Source organism: Akanthomyces muscarius, assembly GCF_028009165.1.
Source record: "Akanthomyces muscarius strain Ve6 chromosome Unknown contig_15, whole genome shotgun sequence".
In the NCBI taxonomy this organism is placed as follows: Eukaryota; Fungi; Ascomycota; class Sordariomycetes; order Hypocreales; family Cordycipitaceae; genus Akanthomyces; species Akanthomyces muscarius.
The window spans coordinates 179,465-202,390 of NW_026611615.1; the positions used below are offsets into that span (position 1 = coordinate 179,465).

The window sequence follows — 22,926 nt, forward strand, 5'->3', positions numbered from 1 at the left end:
CAAAGTCGGCGACCGCCACGCCATCGCTGGTCAAGCGGAATAGACGCCTAGCATAGCCTTCAGGATCACTATCGTTGGCGAGAATCCGAACGGAGTACAACCGGAGTGGCGGGGTTATTCGCCGGCTCTAACAGCCAAGGTGCCACCTGGTGAGCACCGAGAAGTTTCAATACCAGCCCTGATGCTAGCCTCCACGTCATACCAACACACATGGCGGGTTATTCTCTCACCTGTCTCATATAACAAGAGATTAAAGCAATTTTCTTTCTCGCAGTGTGTCTTCTTGTCAAGGGTACACCCCCCCCCCCCCCCCCCTTGAAGGGATATGGCCAACCTTCCACGTACTGCGTCGCTGGATGGGCAGGACGGCGGGCGCTCGCTAACTAACTGGCGGTTGCGCATGCGACACTGGTCTGCTAAAAGCACCGAGGGCGGCTTTAAGAAGCTAATAGAATGAATTAAATAGATTTTGTTTATTGATAATAATTCTGAAGTGAGTATACATACTCTTGGCCCGTCCTTCTGTCATGCAGCAGCTAATCGACCCTGATTCCTGGCCCTCCTCTCCTGACTATCACTGCCATCTGACCCCGCGCCACAGCAATGCAGCGATGCAGCGAGACGGCACCACAGCGACAGCCTACTGTCAACTAAACAAGAGACATTCACCCAGCAGAGTGGCAGCGAGGCTTCCAACGGGCAGGCAGTCAAGGACCGAGCCGCGAGCCGTTAAGCAGGTCAAATGGCATGCCTAACACTTGTAGGTAGGGAAGCAGTCGACCAGTAGGTGAAGTAGAATGTAAATCAGCGAGCTCGCGATTGTATTGTCGAGCGATTTTCTATTCTTGCGAAGGCGTAACGGTGGACGTATGTGTGCGTATGCGAGCGCCCACGCCAATATAACGGTGTATTAAGTCCCTTGTATTCTTGCTACAGACACCAGATTTCCGTTTAATGGAAAATAATTACATCATTTGGGCAGTTGCTGCTTAAGCTGTTCTTAAATCATGAAATGCACCGTCGGCGGGTATCTCTTGTGCGACCGTGCCTGCTAGTTAGTTTCGCCACATTAAGATTTGCCACCGCAGGCTACCCAGACAGCATCATGGCATTACCCTCCTAGAAGGCGGTTCTCACTTGTGTATTTTTTACGTTCGGCTGCTCGAAATGAGTTCCGTGAATTCTATCCTCTGTGAGTTGCTCAGTTCGTGTCGCGTTTTCATTCTATGCACTGTAATCTGCGGCCACACTCGCACTGATTGATAAGTGCTAGTGGTCGCACTCGCTGATTGATAAAAAGCTAAGTTAGCTACCATGAGATTCGGCGGCTTGCCAACTTAGTCTGCTCAAGGTTGCAAATGATAGAATGTTCGCGTGATCACGCAACATCTTGCGATGCACTGCTCCGAGTTCAGTCTGGAATAAGGCTCAGGAAGACTTCGCCATCCATGTCTGCCAAACGACCCACGGGCTGTGCATCAAGCCACTCAGTCCTCGGCTCTTTGTCCCCTGTTCTGGAACCAAACATACCGTTTGGCGTCATACGATGATCCACCACTGATGAAAGATCTCTTTGACGAAGTTTGCGCACTGGAAATCATGTCAGGGATGTTGCTGGTTCTCCAAAACAAAGATAAATATCAAATCTCGCTTGTCCTGCCAAAATGTAGTGCGGCGTTGGCACCCAACTCTGAAAGGCCTGCCATGGCTTCACTTGGAATTTCGTATTCGGTTGGTTGGTGTTCGGGGGGGTTCCGACCACTTGTCGCAGGGCGGCGTAGGTGATATTTGCGCAGTCCATACTGGGCTGTTGAAAGGTGCTATCTTAGATAGAGCATGAGTGTGCTCGACAGCGTGTGTCATACCTGAGTTTCTGGCCATCAGGGCAGTAATGCATGCATCCGTCTGTGACGAAGTCCTGCCACGATAACCGTTCGGCGACAGTAGCCAGGGCTCAGGCGGCCTCTGGTCTTCCTTTTCATACATCTCATCGTCTTTTACAATTTTACAGGTTAGTCGAAGATTTTGGTCAGTGCAATTTTTGTGCACCTCGCTTGCCATGAGGGCGGATTGATATCGTGCTTCGAGACTGCGGTCGCCGCGCCGAGAGGATGCCATGTAAGCACGTTCTTGGTTCTCCGTGTGCACGGCGGTCTGGGTCTCGGTGTTTTATTAGCAAAAGAGCAAGCAATGACCACTCGCTTTAGAAATTTGCCATTTGGGACTTCCTCTCCAGCTCGTGCTCTTCGTCGCCCCCGTCATCCGCAAAGCTTCTTTTCCGGTCCCTGCCGTGGTGGGCTGCTGTCGGATTTGACATGTTGACACGGTTTGAGACTTATACACAGTACGACAAGAAGTTTGACGTTTTTTTTTTTAGAAACTGTGTTTGGTGGCCCTAATATGTAAGGTGCATATTTGCTGTTTAGATGGTATCTTCGTTTACTTCATCTAATACTGCGGGTGATGGGATGCGGACGAAGAAGTGTAGAAGCGGAGGGTATGGAGTATTTAAGTAAACGCATCACGCTATTCGTATTAGGCCAGGGCCATTCCTAGTTCTCTCGCAAGGATTCTTTCTTGTGGTAAAATGACAGAGCTACTGGGAGATACATGCTACGCGCTCGAAGAATATCCTCCAGGAGCGCCGGCTCGGAGGTTATCCGGAATAAGGAGCTCACTATCAGATCTCAAGTTAACGGATTTACTTGTAACTCCTTGTAGTATCTGATGCCATCGTTCAGCTACATACAGACAAGGGCTATCTGCAGAATTGGTCACTGATCCTGATACGAACACCTGCTGACCGCAGCTATTTATTCCTTTTGCAGTGTCATATTTCGGACAATAGGGGGAAGGACGGCGAAATAGCTACATCACAAAGGAACTGATCCGACAGTCTTCGTCGCTGTCAGGCAACAAAGTGGGTAGCAGAACAAGCCACCAAAAAACGTGCTGTAACCCTGTAGATGTGATTTGGTACGATGTGATGAGTCGAAAATGCAATGAAACACTCTTGTAGAGCTGACGGTAATTACCAATAATTACTTATATTTAATCTGTGCCTTTGTATGCAAGTACAGCGGATAGAAGATGGACCACGGATGGAGCTACGAGTTATTTTGCTACCCGTCTGCACGGCTAAAGGACACGAGTTAGCCATTAACCCCTGTCTAGCCCCAAGACAAGTGGCGTCCACACCGGAGGAGCGGTCCGGGGATTGTTACTGGTTGGAAGCGACGACAGGTGGTCTAGAACCATGTAACCATAGTCGAGGGTCTTAACAATTAACCCAGGGCACACCACCCCAACACCCCTCCCTGCCTCGTGTCGTACCGCATTATGTACCGTTGGCCTAGGTGTGCCCTGGAATAAAGGTTCCGTATGCGACACGATTACAGAGGCTTAGGCTAGCATGAAAAACGGGCGAGAAGGATTCGGCATGGCGAGATTTTCCTAGACACTCTTGTTTGTTTTGAAATCAATCCACAAAGGGTCGACCAATTTCAACGACCAAACTTTGAATCAAGGGCATTACTCGAGCGCGGTGGACCGAATGGGCACGTCGAGCTGGTCAACTGGTGTAGGGCTTGCGTAGGATTTGTGGCTGGCCTTCTCGAGGATAGTTCTGCGGCTAATTATCCCCGGGGCTACAACATTTGCGAGGTAACACAAAAGGCTGAGCTAGGCACTGCCGGCCGTCGATCCGCGCTGCAGTAAGCTCCAGACATCGTGGGCCATGGCTTTTCTTTGCTTTCATATTTTTCAAAGTAAATCACTGCAGTTCGCCTGTGGGCATCCACCACCAACTGCCTGCCTCTCAGCCTGAATGGCCAAAGCTTATGCGGCCAATCGGAGGCCCCGGAGCCCGTTCTGTCGGCCGACGTGAATGCTCGATTGAATTGGTTCGTCACAGCGAGCCCCCAGCATCACGCTGGGTTGATCTCTTGCAGAGAAGACTAGTCTACCAGTACGAACTATGCGCTGTTAGCGGCCTGTGTGCTGGGCACCGTGGTCGTCTCTCTCTGGGCGAGCCTAAAGTGATTTTGAGACAACCATCAGGTCAGGTCCATACGAAAACGTAATTTTCCATGCTAGATTTTGTGCCATCATGAATTTTTTGCAACTTGACACTTTACTTCTCCATCACCACGCCAAAGTAGTAGCAGCGGTGCTGGGCGGATGCAACGGAGCTCCATGACGCCATAGTAACGTCAGGACACTCGCTATATCGTAGTCACAATCATCCAATCTGTCAAACATTGTCAAGAACAAACATATAATTTGTGACAGCTAAATTTCACTTCCCGTCCCTTGTTTTAGATTCCCTACCCTCACACCACCATGAAGGTCATTGTCGCGGTAAACGCTGGGTCCAGCTCCGTCAAGCTATCAGCTTACACTAGAGAGAGCGTCGGATCGCCTACGGAGATCGGTAACGCTGAAGTCAGTGCACTTGGCGGAGAGTCCGCTAGGCTCAAGTATTCTCGGCATGGCGAATCCGTCAAGGATGACAAGGCAGGGAAAGCAGGCGAATCTCACGAAGCGGCTTTCCGAACCATGGTGGATATTCTCATCCAAGACTCTCAATTGCGCCAAGTCCAGAGCATGGAAGATATTGGCTTGATCTGCCACAGGGTTGTCCACGGCGGTGACTTTGAGGACTGCCAGATCGTTACGGAGCAAACCTACAAGCAGCTGGAAGAATTGGTTGACCTGGCTCCGTTACATAATGGAAACGCCATGGGAATCATCCGATGCTGCTTCAACCTGCTTCCCAACAGCAAGAACATGGCCTGCTTCGATTCTCAATTTCACAAGACCATTCCGAAGCATATTGCCACATACCCCATTAACCAGGACATGGCAGCTCGTAAGGGCCTCCGCAAGTATGGATTTCACGGGCTCAGCTATGCGTACATCGCGAGGCAGACGGCTCTACACCTGGGAAAGGACATGGACAGATTGAACATCATTGCACTGCATTTAGGTAGCGGAGCCAGTGCCTGCGCCATCAAGCACGGCCGTAGTTGGGACACCAGCATGGGCTTGACGCCGGTGTCTGGCCTCCCCGGCGCGACGCGTAGCGGGAGCATTGATCCCAGGTATGTACGCCGCACACACCGCCACAAAGGCCTGCGCTGGTCGCTATCGGCTGACACTAAAATTTCCAATCAGTCTGGTCTTCCACTATACCAGCTCTGCGGGTAAGCTGTCGTCCTCCGCCACGGATGAGCTGCACATCACCCGCGCCGAGCAGATTCTCAACTCGGAGAGCGGGTGGCACGCCCTCGCTGGAACAAAGGATTTCGGCATAATCGCCACCTCAAATGATACCAAGCACAGGCTTGCTTTTGATATATTTGTCGACCGCATATGTGCGTTTGTGGGGAGCTACTATGTCTCACTGCGTGGTGATGTGGACGCCTTGGTGTTTGCCGGTGGCATTGGTGAGAAGAGCTCGCAACTTCGCAGTGCAGTCACGGACGAGTTGGAGTGTTTGGGCTTTATCCTGGATAGCGGCGCTAACAGCCAAAGCATGTCGCGAACCGTTGAAGACATTAGCGGGCCAGATGCACAGCACAGAGTCCTGGTGTGCCGGGTTGACGAGCAGCTCGAGATGGCGAGGCTCTGTAGCCAGTCAACCAACCCATAGCTAAGGACAATGTAACTTCCCATGAAAGGAAAAGGGTATCGCGTCTTTGAACTCGTCCTGGTGACTGTCAAGCAGGGGTAACCACCAAGTGGCGAGGCCCAAATAACGGCCATGCATGTCTGCGCTCGCGTCCACGCCACGGCGGCCAGTTTCTACCTATATTCGGATGGGGTACATTAATAACAAGCCAAGCATTCTGTGGCTCTCCAAGCCTTGTTGGAGGGAGGGAAGGCTGTCTGCGTGGGACTGCTCCCCTTCGAGGGCGGTACTCCTCTTTAATTAGTGACAACGATGGCCCGTAGTTTTACGGGATACAGTACTGGGAGCAAACAATTTTTGGTCTCATCTGCTTTGGAGACCCGGAGACTAGTCTTCTTTAACTCATTGTCGTGCAATAAGTAATCACAAAGACTCCTTGACGGAGCCGAGTGTCTGATGTTACCGTGGCTGATGAGCAGGCAGGGATTCGGCGTAATGCGTGGTGGTCTCGCCGTGAGCCTATCCGTCCCTATCCCCGTCATTGCAATGTGTCCGCTGGCGTCAAGAGGCAGCGCAACTGTGTCAAACCCGCCCTGTCCGTGGAACGCATTATTCGACTACAATAGGATCACTCGCTGGAATGCCCATCACTCCCATCGGCCAGCGCGAAAACTCCAGCAGGCTCACTTGCAAGGATAATAGCCAATAAAAATACCACAAATTCGAGGAAGTTTGCTTTTACAGGGTATTCCTCACGTGCAGAGAGCCACGGGCAACTGCCTGGATCTTAGTGCATCCAAACGGCCGGAACAGCAGTACGACTTCCTTATTGGTGAGTTAGTGACGTAGTAAGTGGCAAAGGTGGGCAGAAGATCTTCTTGGAGCCTTTGAGCACTTGAACGGTCGATAAACAATACATTCTCAGTAGAGTATCTAATTTGAGATGACATTGATTGCCCGGAACCTGTAGCCATTGCCAAAAGCCCACAAATACTGGCAAAGCACATGCGAATGGGGATCACGATCACAACCCAGACCCGGGACCATCGAAACTCTTCTCTTGCAGGCGGGTCAAGTGACCTCCCGGATCCCTCAACAAGGCGTTCCAATGAGTGTGAGAATGTTACGACATCATGGCCTGCAGTGGCAACTAGTCATGCAGCTGCGAGTACTCCTCTTCCCCGACGCCCCCGGGCAGGGTTGTTGATGACCAGAGATGTCAAGGCCCTGCACAAAAGTTCGCCTCTGGCAGTCTCGGTCGCTACTCTTTGCACCCATCTGCGGCAGACCGGGGGCTCGACACCATCTCGTTCGCTAGCTGCTGGCTGCCCAACACGCCACCCGAACAACCCCGTTGCCCTAGCACGGCGTGCGCAGCAACCCCTACTGGCGATACCCCATTGTTTAAATGCGCCAGGTGCTGAACAACTTATCATGCACTTGCCCAGTGCGGCTGATTGGCCGGATGGGGGCGAGCGTCTGTCGGTTGGCAAGCCTGGGTTGCAATCTTGTAGTTGACGGGCCAGTTTCTGCAGTGAGACTAGACTTGGTAGCAGCGCACACTCTGTTTGCCCGCAGCGGGACGCTGAGGGTGTTGAGTATCAATCTACTCAGGGTGCAAAGTGTGGAGTCTACGAGCCAGTGACGCCTCAGTTTTCACTTTGCTCTCCTCGGGTCCCCGCGCACAGTGACGCTTTGCCTGCCACAGCCCTGCCTTTTGCCGCTTTCAGCCCCCCTCCCACCATCTCCCTGTCCGCTGCAGTGGCCCAGTTGTATCGGAGCTCAATCCCGGTACAAAGGACTGGACGACTCGCCCATTCTTTTCCCTTGCACCAGTAGATGGTAACAAAAAAAACGTTGCGAAGCCGAAAAAGGGCTCCCTGCAAGTATGCCGCGTCGGCAATCAGTCGCACATCACGCTTGCGAGCTCTGTCGTCAGAGAAAGCGAAAGGTGAGATGAAGATGCCCGTCAGTTGGTTGATTACGCAACTAATCAACGTCTGGCTTTGCTTTTCGGCGAGTAGTGCGACGGAGATGGCACGCACCCTTGCAAGTCGTGCCATGAGACTGGCACGGACTGTGTTTATCTGGCGACCACACGTGTCTCCAAAGCAGATTTACGTGACAGACTGGCCAAGCAAGAGGAGGAACATTTGCACGACAAAGTTGTGCTAGATGCCATATGCTCTCGAAACACGAGTTTTGCGGAGATGATGAACATCGTACAGCGGCTGCGTGATAGCCAGCCGCGCTCCGAAGTTGCAGAAATGTTAACGAAAAGATCCACTAGCCGCAATGGAAGCAGAAAAGGTACGATAAGAAATGTTTGTTTGGACAGCTCAATTTAGCTGCATACCTTGGATGAACGACTTTGGCGTCCTAACTGCAAGTTTTGTGCTAGGCCGCTCTTCGTCTTCTATGCGGACCCCCCTTTCGCCCGTTAGTCCTGGGACACTTCTCCCAAGCACCCGGCATAGTTCGATAAGTTCAGTGCAGTCAGATGCAACGTCGCCGACGGCAATCCCCACTGCGACAATGCGGTTTCGGACCAACCTGGTCTACTACAGATCGCAAATTCCGCAACTATTGGACACCATCCTGGCACGAGACTGTCTTTCATTCTGCCCAATCAGCGAAAAAGAATTTCTCCGCGATTTCGAGTCTGGTTCTGGTCCGCACTGCTCCCCAGCTCTCCTGGACGCCCTCCTCGCCTTGGCAACGTTGTTGGTCCAGGGAACGGTTGCCGCCATCATTGCGCCTCGTTTGGAGGACAAATCCCAAGAAGAGCTTGGCGACAGTTTTGCAAAGGAGGCCATAGCTTCATTGTACAACGCAGCCGGACTACCGCAGCGCATGGCAGATATACAGGCGCTGGGTATACTGGCGCTGTACTGTCTTGGCTGTGGCAAGATGAAAGACGGCCTGGGCTTTGCCGGAGATTTTGGTGCTGCCATTACGGAACAATGGGGAACCAAGCAGTCGGTACTAACCTTTGATCATCGACAAGCGCACGCAAACGTCTATTGTGCTGCAGTTTCGTTCAACAGGTATCAAACTCCATGCATGTCTGCTTTGTGCCAGAGTCTAACTAATGGCCCTTGTCTTTAGGTCGTTGTTCTTGATCCAGAATTATAATAAAACTCTGGATGAGCTGACCGTCAAAGTTGACTTGAAAACGTCTTCTTTGCATGATGATAACAGCAACTCTGGAAGTACAGGCTCAAAAGCCGACCTTTCCTGCTCTATTATTGGTAAAAACTCCCTTGGGTGTGTTCAATCCCCCAAGACATGTCACTAAATCGCTTAGATGACGCATTTGTTTCCAGAGATCTCAGCTTACTGCCCAACAACCCAAAATTGATTGCCGCCAAACTGTTCGAGTTTACAGAATGGGTGTACAAGGTCCGGGAAAATCCCAAGACTTCCCTCGAGCAGACGATAAAAGTTTTTCAAGACTGCATGCGCTGGTATGACTCCTTCTTCGCCTGCACCAGCAACGGCAGTAGCGAAACTCCGTTGATGATGTTTGCCCAGTAAGTTCTCCGAGCCTGGCTGTGGTTTTTATTCGTCTTTCTCATCTGCTTTTGCCCAGCACCTACTATCATTTCGGCGTCATGTGTCTTCTGACGCCCTACGTGCTCGAATCGGTCGCTGTTGATTCGGAAGGGAATTTTCCCGTCAAAGTTTGCAAAGAAGCGGCAGCCCAGATTGGGACCTTTATCCAGATCTACAGCGCGGTACACAACGACGGACAGCTTCACGATTTCATGACGTTTTTCAAGACTGCGGCTCTTGCGTTTCTGGCAATTTGCAAGGCAAAGATACCAAAGTAAAAATATGGATGATGATGAAAAGTATTTTGCCTACTTTCCTATACCCTCCGAGCTAGCCCGAGTGGGTAGCGAAAAGCCACCATTCGACGTACTATGCTTTACGAACTGTAAATTATACATTTGCTTAATAATTCTAGGATAGTATACGATAGTTCTCTAGGGTCACTAATAGTTCAACTATATCTAATCGGTGCCAATCCTACTAATAAAGACGTTCATGTCAAGTACGCCCATAGTTGGCCGATTATCCCTGTCGACTGGATATTTGTACGGTCGACTCCAAGATGTATTAAAAAGCTTCGGGAATCTGATTAAGAATATTGAAGGTTGTGGATACTGCCCAAAAGCAGCTGACGCATCCATAGCAAGTCATCCCTAGTAGTACTGCCCAGCAGCAGCCAACACACGGATGTCCAGTCATATTTCCAGTCATCCCTAGTCTCAGTGAAACTGGGCTTTGTTATACGTCTCCTCCGGATCTGCGACCTTGTCAGTTATGCTTCTATATCAGGTTTTCCGCAATACTCACCAGCTCCGTTTTTGACAATGTACTTCTTGACGTCATCCTTCTGCCGCTCAACCTCCTTGATCTGCTCCTGCACCTGGCCCTGTCCGCCACTCGTGGCCGCATCCAACGCTGCCGCGCGCTCCAGCGCCCACTGCGCAATGTCGAAGCGGCTCAGCTCGTTGACGAGCATCATGTCAAACGGTGTCGTCGTCGTGCCCTCCTCGTTGTATCCTCTGACGGCCATGCGGTGCGTGTTGCGGTGGCCAAACAGCAGGCCCTGCAGCTCGTGCGCGTAGCCGTGGTAGTTGAAGTAGACGGGCTTGTCGCGCGTGAACATGCTCGTGAACTCGTCGCGCGTCATGGCGTGCGGGTGGCGCGCCTCGGGTGCGAGCACGAGCAGGTCCGTCACGTTGACGACGCGCACGCGCAGCTTCGGGGCGACCTTTTGCAGGAGCTCGGCGGCCTTGATGACTTCAAAGGTGACTTCGACGCCGACGCCGACGAGCACGACGTCGGGCTCGCCGCCGTCGTCGGTGGACGCAAACTTCCAGACGGAGGCGCCCTTTCGGCAGTGCGTGGCGGCGTCCTCGGGCGAGAGGTAGACGGCCGTCGGCTGCTTGGAGCCAATCATGAGATTAACCTTGTTGGTGGACTGCAGGCAGTGGTCCACGGTGGAGAGGAAGCAGTTGGCGTCGGGGGGCAGGTAGACGCGGGCGGCCTCCGCCTTGAGGCTCAGCACGGCGCCGATAAAGGACGGCTGCTGGTGGGAGAAGCCATTGTGCTCCTGTCTGGCCCAGGTGCTCGTCTCAATGTAGTTGATGGAGGCCAGGTCGGCTCTCCACTTGACTTCCCTGGCTACCTTGTTGAACTTGGAGTACTGTGCCATCATGGTATGCACAATGCCGAGGAAAGACTCGTAGCTGGGGAAGATTGCCGTTCGGCCCGTGAGCGTATAGCCCTGCATGAAGCCTTGGCAGCAGTGCTCAGACAGGATTTCAATGACACGTCCGCCCGATGCGCGAGAGTACTGATCCCACTGGAAGTTGCGGCCGCTGGCATCCAGAATAGCATTGAGCTTGTTGCTCTCCAGCTCGTCGGGAGAAAACATGCGAAACGACTTTGGATTGTCAATGGCAACTTGCTTCAGAAGCTCGCCTATGGTCTTCATGCTGCTGGCGGCACTGTCCTTAGTGATGCCGAACGCTTTCCAGTCGGGCATCTTGAGAGGGCTGTACGCGTCATACGCCAACTTGTTCTGGCCCAAGCGCTTGGACGCGCTCTTCGGTAGCGCCGAAAGCACGCTTTCTGAAGGCTTCCCGTCTTTGAGCAGAGAATCGACTCCGTAGCTGCTGAGCCAGTCCTGTAGAATGTGCAAGTGGCCCTCGTCGGTCTTGGCCTTTGGGACAGGGATTTGATGGGAGTGGAACGAGCCCTCCATGAATTCGCCGTCGACCTTTTTGGGTCCAGTCCAGCCCTTGGGGGTTCGGAGCACAATCATGGGCCATCTCGGCTTGACAATGGGCGACCCTGAGCGGGCCTGTTTCTGGATCTCGCGGATCTCGCCAACAGCCCACTCCATGGCGTTGAAAAGCTCCTGGTCAATCTTGTCCAGCGTTTCCACAATGCAGACTTGGTATCCGTAGCCAGAAAAGAGCGAGACAATCTCCTTGTCATCCATGCAGCCAAAGATGGTGCGTTCGCTAATCTTGAAGCCGTTGACATGGAGGATCGGTAGAACGGCGCCGGATTCAGCTGGGTCAATGTATTTGATAGCATGCCAGGCCCTGTGAAGGTCAGCAACAAAAGACATGACACACTCAAAAGGAGCACTTACGTGGCTGTCGGACCTGTCTCAGCCTCACCGTCGCCAACGATACATGTTACCAACAGGTCAGGTCGATCCATCACAGCACCAAACGATACGGCGAGAGCATAGCCCAACTCTCCGCCTTCATGGATGGCACCTGGCGTTTCCGCATTGACATGACTATGACAAGGTCGTCAGCGATCAAATTTTCTCACGGTACAGGTCCCCCAGATAACGCCGAGCAGCAATACATGTCCTTATGAGATGTGCTTTACTCGGAATTGCTCAAGGCTCGCGCTGTAAGTGTCGCCTTGTAGTGTAAGAGACGTACCTGGGGAAGCCTCCTGGCACAGAGAATTTCGAAATCAGATTCTGCAAGCCCTTCTTGTCCGCGCCATACGTGTCGGGGTAGAACTTCTGCAGCGAACCCTCGATCCAGAGCGACGCCAGCACAGCGGGCGCACCATGGCCAGGGCCGACAACGACAATGGTGTCCAGATCGTGGCGCTGGACCAGCAGGTTGACGTGGGACCAGACGAGGATGAGCCCCGGACAAGTACCCCAATGGCCTGCAACAAGGCGTTAGAAGCTGCGTCTAAAAGCTAGTGAAAGAGACGTACCAAGAAGCCTGGGCTTTATGTCGTTGAATTCGAGATTACGCTCCAAAAGCACATTGTCTCGCAAAAAGATCATTGCTGGATCCCGAGTCAGCCGCCTCAATCGCCCTTTTTTTTGCCTAATCTTTATTAAACATACCCCCTGCAATATAACACGCCGCTTTCTGGAAACTCTGCAAGCCATGGAGCGTCGCCTTATCGAGAGCCTTCTGCGGCACCTTGGGCGCGAGCTCCAGTGTGGATGCTGGCAGGTGGCTCGGCAGCGCTGGCGGGTTCGCCTGTGTAATGACTTCACCGGGCATATTTTCGATAGATTTCTGCTTCTTTAACGCGTCGATTCAATTGATATTATGACAAGGGATATCAAAATATGCAGCTGCGAGATATTAATAAAACGAAACCGGTCCGGCTGCATGCATCAACGGCGCCGGACATGTCGTTCCATGACGGCCAGATGACGTCGGCATTGGGCTCCGGCTGCACCGGGCGTGCCAGCATAGAGTTTATACGACGGTAAAACTCATCCGTCGATGGTTAATTTACGACTGCTTTCGGATGATACGGATTCTAACGGATCTGCCCCCGCCCGCGTGTATGCGGACCGTTGAGAGGGGGTTAAATGTTTTGGGGCAACACAGATCCAACCAGCCAGTCTAGCAGTTAGCTGCCGCACATCGTGGACAAGACCATCGTCGATCTCCGACATGGGATGCAAGCTAAGCGCCGGTCTGCCATAGAATTAGCCGATGGATTGCTTTCAGAATTGTTATTCATTGTTGTTTTTTGTTTTCAATAGTGAAATAGCTGCGGCTAAATGTAATTTCATACAACACTACCACTACAAGGCATTCCAAAAAACTCCCAAAACGAAACTTTTTACCAGACAGGGACCAACCATCTCTTGCACAATAGAGCTCGCTTATTGAGCCTTGTCGGTAACGCAACCGCTGGAAGCATCCGTGACGAGGCGGGCGTACTTGGTCAGGGTTCCGCGGGTGTAGCGCGGGGGAGGCGCCTTCCAGGCCTTTCTGCGGGCGGCCATCTCCTCCTCGGGCACTTCGAGGTCAATGGCGCGCTTCTCGGCATCAATGACAATGTGGTCGCCATCCTTGACGAGCGCAATGGGCCCGCCGTCGAGCGCCTCGGGCACAATGTGGCCGATGATGAAGCCATGCGAGCCGCCAGAGTAGCGGCCGTCGGTGAGCAGAGCCACGTCCTTGCCGAGGCCGGCTCCCATGATGGCAGATGAGGGCTTGAGCATCTCGGGCATGCCGGGGCCACCCTTGGGACCGTCGTAGCGGATGATGACGACGGTCTTCTCGCCCTTCTTGATCTCGCCGCGCTCGAGGGCGCCAATCATGTCGGGCTCGCTGTCAAAGACGCGGGCCTTGCCCTCGAAGCGGAGGCCCTCCTTGCCGGTAATCTTGCCGACGGAGCCGCCGGGCGCGAGGGAGCCGCGCAGGATCTGAATGTGGCCAGTCGGCTTGATGGGGTTGCTGAGAGGACGGATAATGTCCTGGTCGGCGGGAAACTCGTTGGCGTCCTTGACGTTGTCCTTCATGGTCTTGCCGGTGACGGTGATGCCGGAGCCGTCAATGAGGCCCTCCTTGATGAGGTACTTGAGCAGCGCAGGGGTGCCGCCCATGTTGTGCAGGTCGGCCATGACGTACTTGCCAGAGGGCTTCAGGTCAGCAAGGAAGGGGATGCGGTCCGAGACGCTCTGGAAGTCGTCGATGGTGAGCTTGACACCGGCGGCATCAGCGATGGCGAGGAGATGCAGGACGGCATTGGTGCTGCCGCCGAGGACGGTAATGACGACCATGGCGTTTTCAAGAGCCTGGCGGGTGATGATGTCGCGGGGGCGGATGTCCTCCTTGATAAGGTTCTTGATGGCCTCGCCGACGCTCTCGCACTCGGCAATCTTTTCGGGGCTGTCGGCCAAGTTGCTGCTGCTGCCGGGGAGGGTCAGGCCGATGGTCTCGATGGCAGTGGCCATGGTGTTGGCAGTGTACATGCCACCGCAGGCACCCTGACCGGGACAGGCGTGGCGCACAATGTCGAAGCGCTCCTCCTCGGTAATTTCGCCGCTGATGTACTGGCCGTAGGCCTGGAAGGCCGAGACAATGTCAATGGGGGCGCCGGCCTTTGTGCAGCCGGGCTTGATGCTGCCGCCGTAGACCATGATGCTGGGGCGGTTGACACGGCCCATGGCGATGGCGACGCCGGGCATGTTCTTGTCGCAGCCGGGCAAGCTAATGTTGGCGTCGTACCACTGGCCGCTCATGACGGTCTCGATGGAGTCGGCAATGATTTCGCGGCTCTGCAGCGAGTAGCGCATGCCGGTGGTGCCCATGGAGATGCCGTCGCTGACGCCAATGGTGTTGAATCGGTATGGGATGAAGCCAGCCTTCTTCACAGAGTCGCGGACGGCCTTGGAGAGGTCGAGCAGATGCATGTTGCAGGGGTTTCCCTCGAACCAGACGGACGAGATGCCGATCTGGGCCTTGTTCATGTCGGCCTCGGAGAGACCGGTGGCGTAGAGCATGGCCTGGGAGGCGCCCTGGGACTTGGACTGGGTGAGGGTGCCCGAGTATTGGTTGTACTTGTGCTCGTCGTCGGCGCGGCGAGGGGCCGTTGTCGAGAGGAAGCGGCTGGCGCAAACGCGTTAGCAGGGTCGTTGGTCGCATGACGGGCGCAGCAGATGAGCAATTGAATCACGTACCTATTTTGTGTGCCATTGGCAATGCTAGCGGAAGCTCTGGACAAGCTCGCCAGGCCGGCGACGCTCCGTTGGCGCAGGCAATGGGACAGCATTGTGCGGATGTGTGTGGTGGTGGTAGAGAGAAAAAAGTAGAGGATCGTGACGAGCAGACAACGGCCGACAACGGTCTCGGTTAATCGGTGGTGATGGCAGACGCAGCTGCCGAGTATGTCGCGTTGAGGCTAGAAAACAGCAAGGATAAATAAAGACAATGAAATTTTTAGTTTCAGCTCTGTGGTTGGGGTTTTTTATTTTTGTAGCCTTTTTTTTTGGTGTCTGTCCCTGTGATCTTCCCTGTGATCTCTGTCCCTGTGACTTGGGCTCCAAGCTGGCGACTCACTGTCAGTAAAAGCTCCCCGCCAAAATGGAGGCCCGCTTGCGGCTCATTCTTGTAATTGCTCCCGCGCCATTGGCTGTGGTGGGTGCTTGCTGTTAATCTCCTTGGCTACGGCCGATCTTTCTTGGGGTCGAACAAAGAGGCAGTCAAGGCTCAGTAAAATCAATACAGGCCAGAATGGGAATTACCTTCAATGATTTACGTGATACGCTGCCGCTGATTCCAATTAATTCATGAAAAATAAAGTCCTGAAAGGACATGCCGACACACCCACAGCATACCCCTGCCATGTGAACTTGAGCCTTGTCCGACATCGGTAGTATAGCTCCAGCTGCTACAGCCATTCCGCCAGTGAGCACTGCGACAATCTTCATACGTGAAATCAGGAGCGAATCATGATCTGCCGTGATATTTCGTTTTCATATTTGTACAAGCTGCATATTTGACATATCCCGTATGCGTCCCTCTGCCTCAAGATGGAGTGCCCGGAGTCTGGTCATTCTTCTCCTCCTTGGCATCGGCTTCCGTTCGCTTGTTCAGAATCTCGTCAATGACTCCCAGCTCAAGCGCCTCTTCGGCACTAAGATACTTGTCGCGCTCCATCATCTCGTTGACCTCCTCCAGGGTATATCGGTCGTGGCCCTTGGCCTTGTTCAGGTGGTGTCGCATAATCTTGTTCGACTGCTCGCGGATCTTCTGGATCTGGTTGGCATAAATCATGATATCCGAGGCCTGCCCACGTGTGCCGCCGAGCGGCTGATGTATCATGATTGAGCTGTGTGGCAGCGAAAATCGCTTGCCAGCTTCGCCACCAGCCAGCAGAATGGCTGCCATGGATGCGGCGCCGCCGATGCAGACTGTCGAGACGGGTGATTTGATATATGTCATCGTATCATATATAGCCATTCCTAAACCCATCATCAGTCAGAGGCCAGTATCTCTTGTTGGGACCGGCGCTCAACCCACCTGACGTCACCGAGCCTCCGGGCGAGTTTATGTACATGGTAATCGGCTTGTCGGGGGTGTCGGATTCCAGCCAGAGAAGCTGGGCCACGATCGATGCAGACATGTAGTCGTTTACTTCGCCGTTGAGGCAGATGATGCGCTCCTATTCAATGTCAGCTGCTGCAGCCAGTTGAGTTGGCGACAGATCCTACCTGGAGTAGCTTGGAGAAAATGTCCCCTGAGAGAAAGAACAAGGTCAGTCGATTATTAGCCAGAATTCGAGGGTTCCTGCAACTATACACGTCTTGCGACCAGCAGCCTATGCGTCGGTTAGCATTTCTCACGGCAATCCACTGTTGCGCCACTCACAGAGGTCTCTTCAATGTAGGGCATCGGCAGGTAGTCCATGGTCGGCGTCGCTCCAGACGATCCAGAGTGTCCAAAGCATCTCGCCTGCCGCGTGGGCAGCTGTCGAAGCGCTGGTAATATCCTTGCCGATCGGAACATGGTTGTGGTTTTTTCTGTTGGATGAGCAAAGCTCGGGATTGGAGAAGCTTGTCGCGTGGGGAGAAGCTTGGAGCTTCGATGCACGGCGGCGCCGTTGCAGGTGGGTGGGCTCCACTGGCTCAAGTCCCCCGGGAGCGCAGATTCCAGCGCCAACCTTTTTCTCCGACGATATCCTCTTTTAATTGCGATACCACCGAGCTGTCGCGTGTCTGCAGCAAAGCATCCGGCGCCACGAGCAGAGGCATCATGAGGCGATGCACCACGGAAGTGCCGCGCAAATTGTGCGCCTCTGGTCTGGCGTGCTCAGGTCGGCGATGGACGTCGCATCGCAGCGCCTCCCTGACAAACGAGGCGCTGCTTGAAAAGGTTGGCGCGCGGCTCAACGACGACGAATACGGCGAGAAAATCACACTGGATGTCAAGAAGAAGACTATATTTACGGGAAGCGGAGAGCTTCCCATGTCTCCCCTGTTTGACCCTGCCTGGATCAAGTCACGGAAACGGCAAACAAAAGAACCGCCGCGTCCAGCGAACGGCCAGTTCCAGAAGCATCTCGGAAGGAACCCCTTCGGTACGGTTGGCCTGTTTTAGCTTGCATCATGCCGTCCTGCAGTCTTCAGTTGCTAACAGACGCGTAGCACAAGCGCTTGCGACGCCAATGCGATATTGTGCCGTGACCAAGACACATCAACCGCGATACTTTTTGCAGCGATTCGACGTGGTACGGCACCCGGAGACGAATCAGGGCTGGTTGGCCCCCGCAAACGACGCCTACAGTCACATACAAAGGAACGAAGAAGTACGTGCAAATGGCCTAGCCGCTTTGACCGTGAAGCCCTCGGGCGGACGGGACGAAGTCGCTGCCCGGGTGACGGGTTACGTCGCGTCGCAAAAATCAGTCTTTGATACGTTGTCGGGGCCGAATAAGAGGCTGCGTGGCGCATTGCTTGCACGCCGGGCCGGCATGGCCGTCAGCCCAGAAGCCAGGACGCCCGTGTGGCGGCACAACATGAGCGAGGTGGTGCTTCAGAGTATGCGGTCTGAGGCTGCCGGTGAACTCGTTCGGAGAGCAGGCGTGGCAAATCACAAGTTTGTGCAGCCGTGCGCGAAATGGGAGGACATCAAGGACGTCAAGAGACGCGGCTGCATTCTATGGCTGCCACAGGCCCATGACGAAGCTACAGCGCGCCAGCATGCGACCTTTGACGTTGAAGGCGTCAACTATGGTGGCAAGATGGCAGTCCATAACTTGTTCTGGCTCCTCGGTGACGCAGAGGCTGCTAGGCTGCGCAGCGAGTCGGAGATGTTTCGTAATAACGAGCTACTGGTCCTAAAGAGCTGGCCGACCAAGACCATGATTCAGCTGCACCTGCTGTTGTGGAAACTTCAGGGCTACATGGATGCTCCATCGCCATAAAGAGTAGCACTTGAACTGTATATTTTCATATCATGTACATTACAATATTAATCTCGCCATTGATAACAGAACATTTTCATTCATGGACGGTTGACTCAAACGGATGCAGGATGTATACCACCGTCCCGAACGGGGAATAATTCTATTTCGAGTATGAACAGCCGATGCTGACGGGCCGAAGCCAGAGCCTCGTATTAGTGGCTACAGCCGAAGCACCTTGATGCACGGGAAGTTTGTCGGACAAGGGCCACGGAGAATTATCACGGTAGCCTAATGTGACACAAAGTGTAGACTTTGCAGCAAGATCGGGGGGGAATGTTATAAATCTCGATTTGCACTGAAAGCCCAGGCCAAGACGCAAGCCGGCGCTGTCGATGAGGTGAGCGCCGTCACGTGCGTGCAGACTAGACGAAATCAAGAAAACAAATGATGGCACGAAGATGATGGAATTCATAGCTAACAAATGGCTTAGTTGACTTTTTCATGGGCCAAATATTGATTGGTATTTAATCATATGCGTCTGCGATTGCGAGACCTGGCGTCGACTCACTCGGGCTGAAATTCGTCTCGCGCAGGCGCTACGGAAATCTGCCCCCGCCACATCAGCTTTGGGTGGTGCGCTTATCCGGGAGAGTCAGCAAGACTCTCGCAACGTTGATTCGGAGACAAACGGGAATAGAACACTGACATTCGCTACACGGTGGACAAATCAAGCAAAAGCAGACATAGAAGGGAAGAAACGGCGAGCGGCAACCCACCGCACCAGCAATGCCCGGCATGATTGAGGAGAACCCCGAGCTCGTCCAGCCCGAGAACTGGGCGCGCATGAAGTCGTGGTCCGGCAAGACGCCCGTCTTCCTCTTCCACGACGGCGGCGGCACCACCTTTGCCTACCACTGCCTGGACCCCCTGAAGCGCTTCGTCTACGGCGTCCGCAACCCGTACTTTTACAGCGAGAAGCGCTTCGAGGGCGGCCTGCCCGAGATGGCCGCGCAGTACGTCCTCTGGGTCAAGGCCGCCGTCGCCGCCGACGCCTTCCCCGCCAAGCGGCGCGCCGGCGGCACGACGATGACGCCCGTCGACATCCTCATCGGCGGCTGGAGCCTCGGCGGCATGACGAGCCTCGAGGTGGCGCGGCAGCTCCAAGGCGACGCCGACGTGCGCGTCAAGGGCATCCTCATGATTGACAGCGCCTTCCCCGCGCTGCTCGCCGAGCGCCGCCAGCAGGTCGTCTCGGCGGCCGACGACGACCCCTCGGCGCTGGCGCGGGAAGAGGCCGGCAAGACGAAGAACCAGGTGCTCTCCATCCGCGCCATGCGCGAGGCCCGCCGCATGATTGCGCGCTGGGACCTGCCGCGCTGGGAGGGCGAGGCGGCGGGCCGGCGCCCGCCGGCGATTCTGATTCGCGCGCGCGACAGCCTCTACGCGCAGGACTGGACGGCGTCGATTGACTCGAACCGCGGGTGCGCGATGCTCGGCTGGGAGCGGTACGACGCCGACATGTTTGCCGACGTAATCGACGTCGACGGCCACCACTTCAACATGTTTGACCACTCGCGCATCCCGGGCATCACGGCGGCGATCAGCAAGGCGCTGCTGAAGCTGGATCCGCCGGACGAGGCGTCGTCGTCGGATGGCTGGGACATGGCGCATTCTGGGTTTTGACGTGAGCTACGAAAGCAGGGGGGGTGTTTGGTCGCGCCGGGCCAAACTCTTGGACGCGGGATGGATTACCGGGGTTCTGGCTTTTGTTTTTCTTGCGTATGATGACTATTTGGGCATTTACACTGAGCGCTGGGATTAGACGGCAACGATATAGATGATTGAATTTTACATTGCTCTTCTTCTGCAGCTGCACCGCCTTCTGTGTCGTTGGCGTGGATGATTTGGTGGCCGGACACGCACCTAGCTGCCAATCTGTGAAGATGCCGTTGTGGCACACAATGTCCGCACACTGCCAATCTCCGACTACTCAAACACCCTAAAAGTATCTACAGCTTCCGTTTTCACAATGCCTGTTTTATGTATTTCTTTTACATTTCTACCGCACCTCTCCGCGGCATCGGCAATGTTTGCTCCTTCAGTCCATGCAGCTACCCTACTGAGACCCCAGCGCGCCCGGAGCGGCATCGGACCAAAAAAAAGCAGCTCACCAAGCTTGCCGCTCGTCGTCTCATAGCCGGCGGCGCACATCAACCAAGCATCAACAGCCCAATCCATGTTCTTATAACACCACGAGCCTCTTGCTTCTACACTTCTTCTCTCCGAAGAACTCGACGACCATGTCTGCGGCGGCAGCCGACGCGCAGGCCGCGCAGGCGCAGGTCGCCCAGCAGCAGCACCAGCCGTCCAAGGCGAGCCACGACTACAAGGGCTTCGTTGCCGGCGTAGGCAGCGGCATTGCCAAACTCACAGGTGCGCACGCCCATGCTCCTCTCATTCGCTACATCTCTCTCCTTCCTCTGCAGGATCGATGCTAACTCCTCGCCACTTCCATCCAGTCGGCCATCCGTTTGACACGGTCAAGGTGCGTCTGCAGAGCTCCGACCGTTTCAAGGGCCCCCTCGAGTGCGTCATGCAGACGATCCGCCTCGAGGGCGTGCGCGGGCTCTACAAGGGCGCCACGCCCCCCCTCGTCGGCTGGATGTTCATGGACAGTGTCATGCTCGGCTCCCTCAGCGTCTACCGGCGGCTCATGGCGCAGCACGTCTTCCACGTCGACGTCTGGGCGCCCGGCACCCTCCTCCCCTCGCGCGCCTCCTCCTCCTCCTCCTCCCCCGCCACGCGCACCGCGCTGCCCTCCGTCGGCCACGGCCTCGCGGGCATCCTCGCCGGTGCCACCGTGTCCTTCATCGCCGCGCCCGTCGAGCACATCAAGGCGCGGCTGCAGATCCAGTACGCCGCCACAAAGGCCGGTCGGCTGTACTCGGGCCCCGTCGACTGCCTCGCCAAGATATACCGCCACCACGGCGTGCGCGGCGTCTACCACGGCCTCGGCGCCACGCTACTCTTCCGCGGCTTCTTCTTCTTCTGGTGGTCCACCTACGACCTCTTCTCGCGCTGGATGCGCCAGCACACGACCCTCAGCAAGCCGGCCGTCAACTTTTGGGCGGGCGGCCTGTCGGCGCAGGTCTTTTGGCTGACGTGCTACCCGGCGGACTTCGTCAAGCAGCGCATCATGACGGATCCGCTGGGCGGCGGCCTGGGCGACGGCCAGCGCAAGTACCGCAGGTGGCGCGAGGCGGCGGTCGATGTGTACAGGGAGGCGGGCTTCAAGGGCTACTGGCGAGGGTTCCTGCCGTGCTTCTTGCGCGCGTTTCCGGCGAATGCAATGGCACTAGTTGTGTTTGAGGGCTTGATGAGGACGTTGCCGTGAACAAGCCATGCAAAAAAGCATTGCGTTGTCTGTATATATAAAAGATGGGTGGAGCGTACGGGTATATCATTGTTACAGTCACAGGAAAGTTGGCATGGCCATCGCAGATTTGTTGAATCAAGAGATTCGGTGGGTTGTATTTTGGAAACGTTCCTCCTAAGCGACAGAGACTCTATATCCCTTCCCGAAAGGCGCCAGCCCTTCTACGAGCCGGTTCGCCAGCCAGAAAGCGCCTCCATCCCCGGGGGCATCATCCCTCATACATATTGCCCATTCCGGTTTTTTCAAATTTCTCATAACCCATTTTCAAAACATGGTCGCCCTTTCATAGGAAAAAAGAGACCACATTCCGTCTCTGCACAGCTTCAATAAAGAATTGTGCTGCTTTACTCGTCGTCCTCGTCAGCCTCGTCGTTGACGACGTTGAAGAACTTGAGCTCGTAGACGCCGCGCGAAGTGGAGACGACGCGGAGCCAGTCGCGAAGCTGCTGCTTCTTGAGGAACTTCTTGGTCAGGTACTTGAGGTAGCGGCCCGAGAGGTCGTTGTGGGCAATGACCTCGATCTTGCCCTCGCCCTGCTGCTGGATGACGACGTCGTCGCCGAGGTTGTTGGTGCGGCCCTCGACCTTGATGCGCTCCTGGAGGAACTTTTCGAACGCGGCGACGTCGAAAATCTTGTCGGCGGCGGGCTGCGAAGCGTTGATGATGAACTGCAGTAGCCCAGGTTAGCAAAAAGTTTACCCCGCCAAAACTGGCAGTCCATTCGAGGAGCGCCCGGGTTCCTCGAAATAATTGGGCAAGGAGGAATGCATCGTAAAACTCACCTTCTTGGTCTGCTTCTGGGCCTTGCCAGACTTCTTCTAAATTGACATGACATCTTAGCCTACTGCATCTTTTTTCACACCTCGGTGGGTTTTCGTCGCTCGGCGGAAGAAGGGCTTTACACCTCCTCGCCTGCAGCAAAGCGGTTGCGACATCATGTACATACAGCAATGGGAGCCATTTCGACGGTGTTGAAAGGGTTTGGTGAGAATTGTTGTTGGTTTTTGTTCGTAAAGATCGCAAAGAGGTCAAATCCTGCGCCTTGGTTGACTTGATTCGATGTGGTTGCGGAAGTGGGAACTTTTTTTGTCCTTCGCTTCGCCGTGAAGCTCTTGGTGGGCTGCCCACATTAATTTTTTTTTGG

At 54.6% G+C, this 22,926-nt stretch overlaps 9 protein-coding genes across 9 annotated transcripts; 5 read left to right on the top strand and 4 right to left on the bottom strand.

The window, feature by feature from the left end:
* Positions 1-4,341: 4,341 nt before the first annotated feature.
* On the top strand, positions 4,342-5,653 carry LMH87_007790 (uncharacterized protein; the record flags this gene model as incomplete). The annotated part of the gene is made up of 2 exons (XM_056199538.1): positions 4,342-5,102; positions 5,176-5,653. 2 exons carry the CDS (start codon positions 4,342-4,344, stop codon positions 5,651-5,653), a joined length of 1,239 nt encoding a protein of 412 aa, XP_056057656.1.
* A 1,867-nt stretch (positions 5,654-7,520) lies between these two features.
* Positions 7,521-9,465, top strand: LMH87_007791 (uncharacterized protein; the record flags this gene model as incomplete). The annotated part of the gene is made up of 8 exons (XM_056199550.1): positions 7,521-7,583; positions 7,657-7,854; positions 7,923-7,942; positions 8,034-8,071; positions 8,124-8,679; positions 8,741-8,883; positions 8,940-9,165; positions 9,225-9,465. The coding sequence occupies 8 exons, from the start codon at positions 7,521-7,523 to the stop codon at positions 9,463-9,465; spliced, it is 1,485 nt and encodes a 494-aa protein (XP_056057657.1).
* A 441-nt stretch (positions 9,466-9,906) lies between these two features.
* Positions 9,907-12,699, bottom strand: LMH87_007792 (uncharacterized protein; the record flags this gene model as incomplete). The annotated part of the gene is made up of 6 exons (XM_056199561.1): positions 9,907-9,944; positions 9,995-11,757; positions 11,808-11,960; positions 12,112-12,349; positions 12,401-12,475; positions 12,537-12,699. The coding sequence occupies 6 exons, from the start codon at positions 12,697-12,699 to the stop codon at positions 9,907-9,909; spliced, it is 2,430 nt and encodes an 809-aa protein (XP_056057658.1).
* A 617-nt stretch (positions 12,700-13,316) lies between these two features.
* On the bottom strand, positions 13,317-15,211 carry LMH87_007793 (uncharacterized protein; the record flags this gene model as incomplete). The annotated part of the gene is made up of 2 exons (XM_056199573.1): positions 13,317-15,048; positions 15,120-15,211. 2 exons carry the CDS (start codon positions 15,209-15,211, stop codon positions 13,317-13,319), a joined length of 1,824 nt encoding a protein of 607 aa, XP_056057659.1.
* A 755-nt stretch (positions 15,212-15,966) lies between these two features.
* LMH87_007794 (uncharacterized protein) lies at positions 15,967-16,848 on the bottom strand (the record flags this gene model as incomplete). Its single annotated transcript, XM_056199586.1, has 5 exons — positions 15,967-16,403; positions 16,462-16,603; positions 16,653-16,678; positions 16,741-16,759; positions 16,810-16,848. 5 exons carry the CDS (start codon positions 16,846-16,848, stop codon positions 15,967-15,969), a joined length of 663 nt encoding a protein of 220 aa, XP_056057660.1.
* Positions 16,849-16,968: 120 nt separating this feature from the next.
* On the top strand, positions 16,969-18,364 carry LMH87_007795 (uncharacterized protein; the record flags this gene model as incomplete). The annotated part of the gene is made up of 2 exons (XM_056199597.1): positions 16,969-17,518; positions 17,586-18,364. 2 exons carry the CDS (start codon positions 16,969-16,971, stop codon positions 18,362-18,364), a joined length of 1,329 nt encoding a protein of 442 aa, XP_056057661.1.
* Positions 18,365-19,132: 768 nt separating this feature from the next.
* On the top strand, positions 19,133-20,029 carry LMH87_007796 (uncharacterized protein; the record flags this gene model as incomplete). Its single annotated transcript, XM_056199609.1, has 1 exon — positions 19,133-20,029. The coding sequence occupies one exon, from the start codon at positions 19,133-19,135 to the stop codon at positions 20,027-20,029; it is 897 nt and encodes a 298-aa protein (XP_056057662.1).
* Positions 20,030-20,386: 357 nt separating this feature from the next.
* On the top strand, positions 20,387-21,740 carry LMH87_007797 (uncharacterized protein; the record flags this gene model as incomplete). Its single annotated transcript, XM_056199621.1, has 3 exons — positions 20,387-20,434; positions 20,635-20,779; positions 20,866-21,740. 3 exons carry the CDS (start codon positions 20,387-20,389, stop codon positions 21,738-21,740), a joined length of 1,068 nt encoding a protein of 355 aa, XP_056057663.1.
* A 386-nt stretch (positions 21,741-22,126) lies between these two features.
* LMH87_007798 (uncharacterized protein) lies at positions 22,127-22,743 on the bottom strand (the record flags this gene model as incomplete). Its single annotated transcript, XM_056199633.1, has 3 exons — positions 22,127-22,450; positions 22,565-22,600; positions 22,729-22,743. 3 exons carry the CDS (start codon positions 22,741-22,743, stop codon positions 22,127-22,129), a joined length of 375 nt encoding a protein of 124 aa, XP_056057664.1.
* Between the last annotated feature and the right edge of the window lie 183 nt (positions 22,744-22,926).